At 41.2% G+C, this 1,217-nt stretch overlaps 1 protein-coding gene across 1 annotated transcript in view; it reads left to right on the forward strand.

Annotated features, from left to right (window-relative positions):
- LOC102197613 (CUB domain-containing protein 1-like) overlaps positions 1-1,217 on the forward strand; it is a 6,625-nt gene that overhangs the window by 2,156 nt on the left and 3,252 nt on the right. The window contains exons 2-3 of the mRNA XM_005744512.1: positions 568-774; positions 870-1,213. Of these exons, the coding sequence (XP_005744569.1) occupies positions 568-774; positions 870-1,213 (551 nt within the window). The remainder of the gene's footprint in view (positions 1-567; positions 775-869; positions 1,214-1,217) is intronic.

Raw genomic sequence — 1,217 nt, forward strand, 5'->3', positions numbered from 1 at the left:
TGTGTGTGTGTGTGTGTGTGTGTGTGTGTGTGTTTTATACCTTGTGACAATCAGCCCCATAATAGATTTTTTATTCTATCAGGTGCAGACTCTGTGTATACATAGAAATTTGGTGAGAGGTCAGCAAATACAGTGTAGGTGTCCTGTTTTATGATCATGTAATCAATTTTGAAAAAATGTTTGCTGGCATAAAAAAATCTAAAGAGTAAAGCTGCATGTAATAATTTGTATTCATTACTGATGCTCATCAGGGAAACACAAAGACTTTAGATTTTAGATTCCAACAAATCTTCATTGAATGGTGAAGCTATTCACTGGAGTACTGATTAGCTAGTACGCAGTGATTTTATACCTCTTGATCGCTAATCTGGATTCTAGCTTGTTCCACAATACAGAGCTGCTTAGTTATAGGAGGAGACAAGCCATAGGCTTCATCTGTCACTGCAGTTAGTTGTATTTGTGAATTTAATCTCATCTAAATGGTAATTTCACTGTCTTATTTCCAGATATGACACAAGTCACACATGTTTATCCCTTTGCTCACTATAACTCTCTGTTTGCTTCCAGGGGCCCAGAAGTTGACTCTCACTGCTGAACCAGGAGCCACCATAAACATCAGAAATAATAATCAGGTCAAAGGTTGCGAAGTGTGTACAAGATCGATTATTAAAAAATGCAATGCTGAATCTCTGAATTATTTAAAAGGAAGTACTGTGGAATTGAAATGCTCCACACCTCAAGATGTATTCAGTATAGAAATTGTACGGCGTATAAGTAAGTGTCTGTGTGATATCTGATTATTTTATCAGTGAGACTGAATGTCCTGAGTGGACTAACACAGCATGGGTGGATTCAATTTCTCTTTTCAGCTTGCACCACGGAGTCATGCAGTGGCCACATCATCCAGGCTGACTTCAGCTCAATTGATGCGCTGCGTTTTAACCGCACGTTTACCTGGAATCTAGCGGCCGCAGCGCCAAAAGCTTTCCAAATAGATTTCACTAACACGGGTCTTAAACTGATTCATCCATCTGAGAAATGTCCAGACAGACACACCTACACCCTCCAGGCCTTCCAGTCTACGGGCAGTGCGGCTGTGGAGCAGTACTGCAGAAGTGGCACCATCAGCAGTGCTCAGGTTTTGAAAAGCGGCAGCTTTTCTGTGGACGTCCCAGCAGAGCAGAAGCTGCAAAATGACAAGTTTGATGTGACTGTGC

This window comes from Pundamilia nyererei, unplaced genomic scaffold (genome assembly GCF_000239375.1).
Source record: "Pundamilia nyererei isolate P.nyererei 1_Seehausen unplaced genomic scaffold, PunNye1.0 scaffold00144, whole genome shotgun sequence".
Classification (NCBI taxonomy): domain Eukaryota; kingdom Metazoa; phylum Chordata; class Actinopteri; order Cichliformes; family Cichlidae; genus Pundamilia; species Pundamilia nyererei.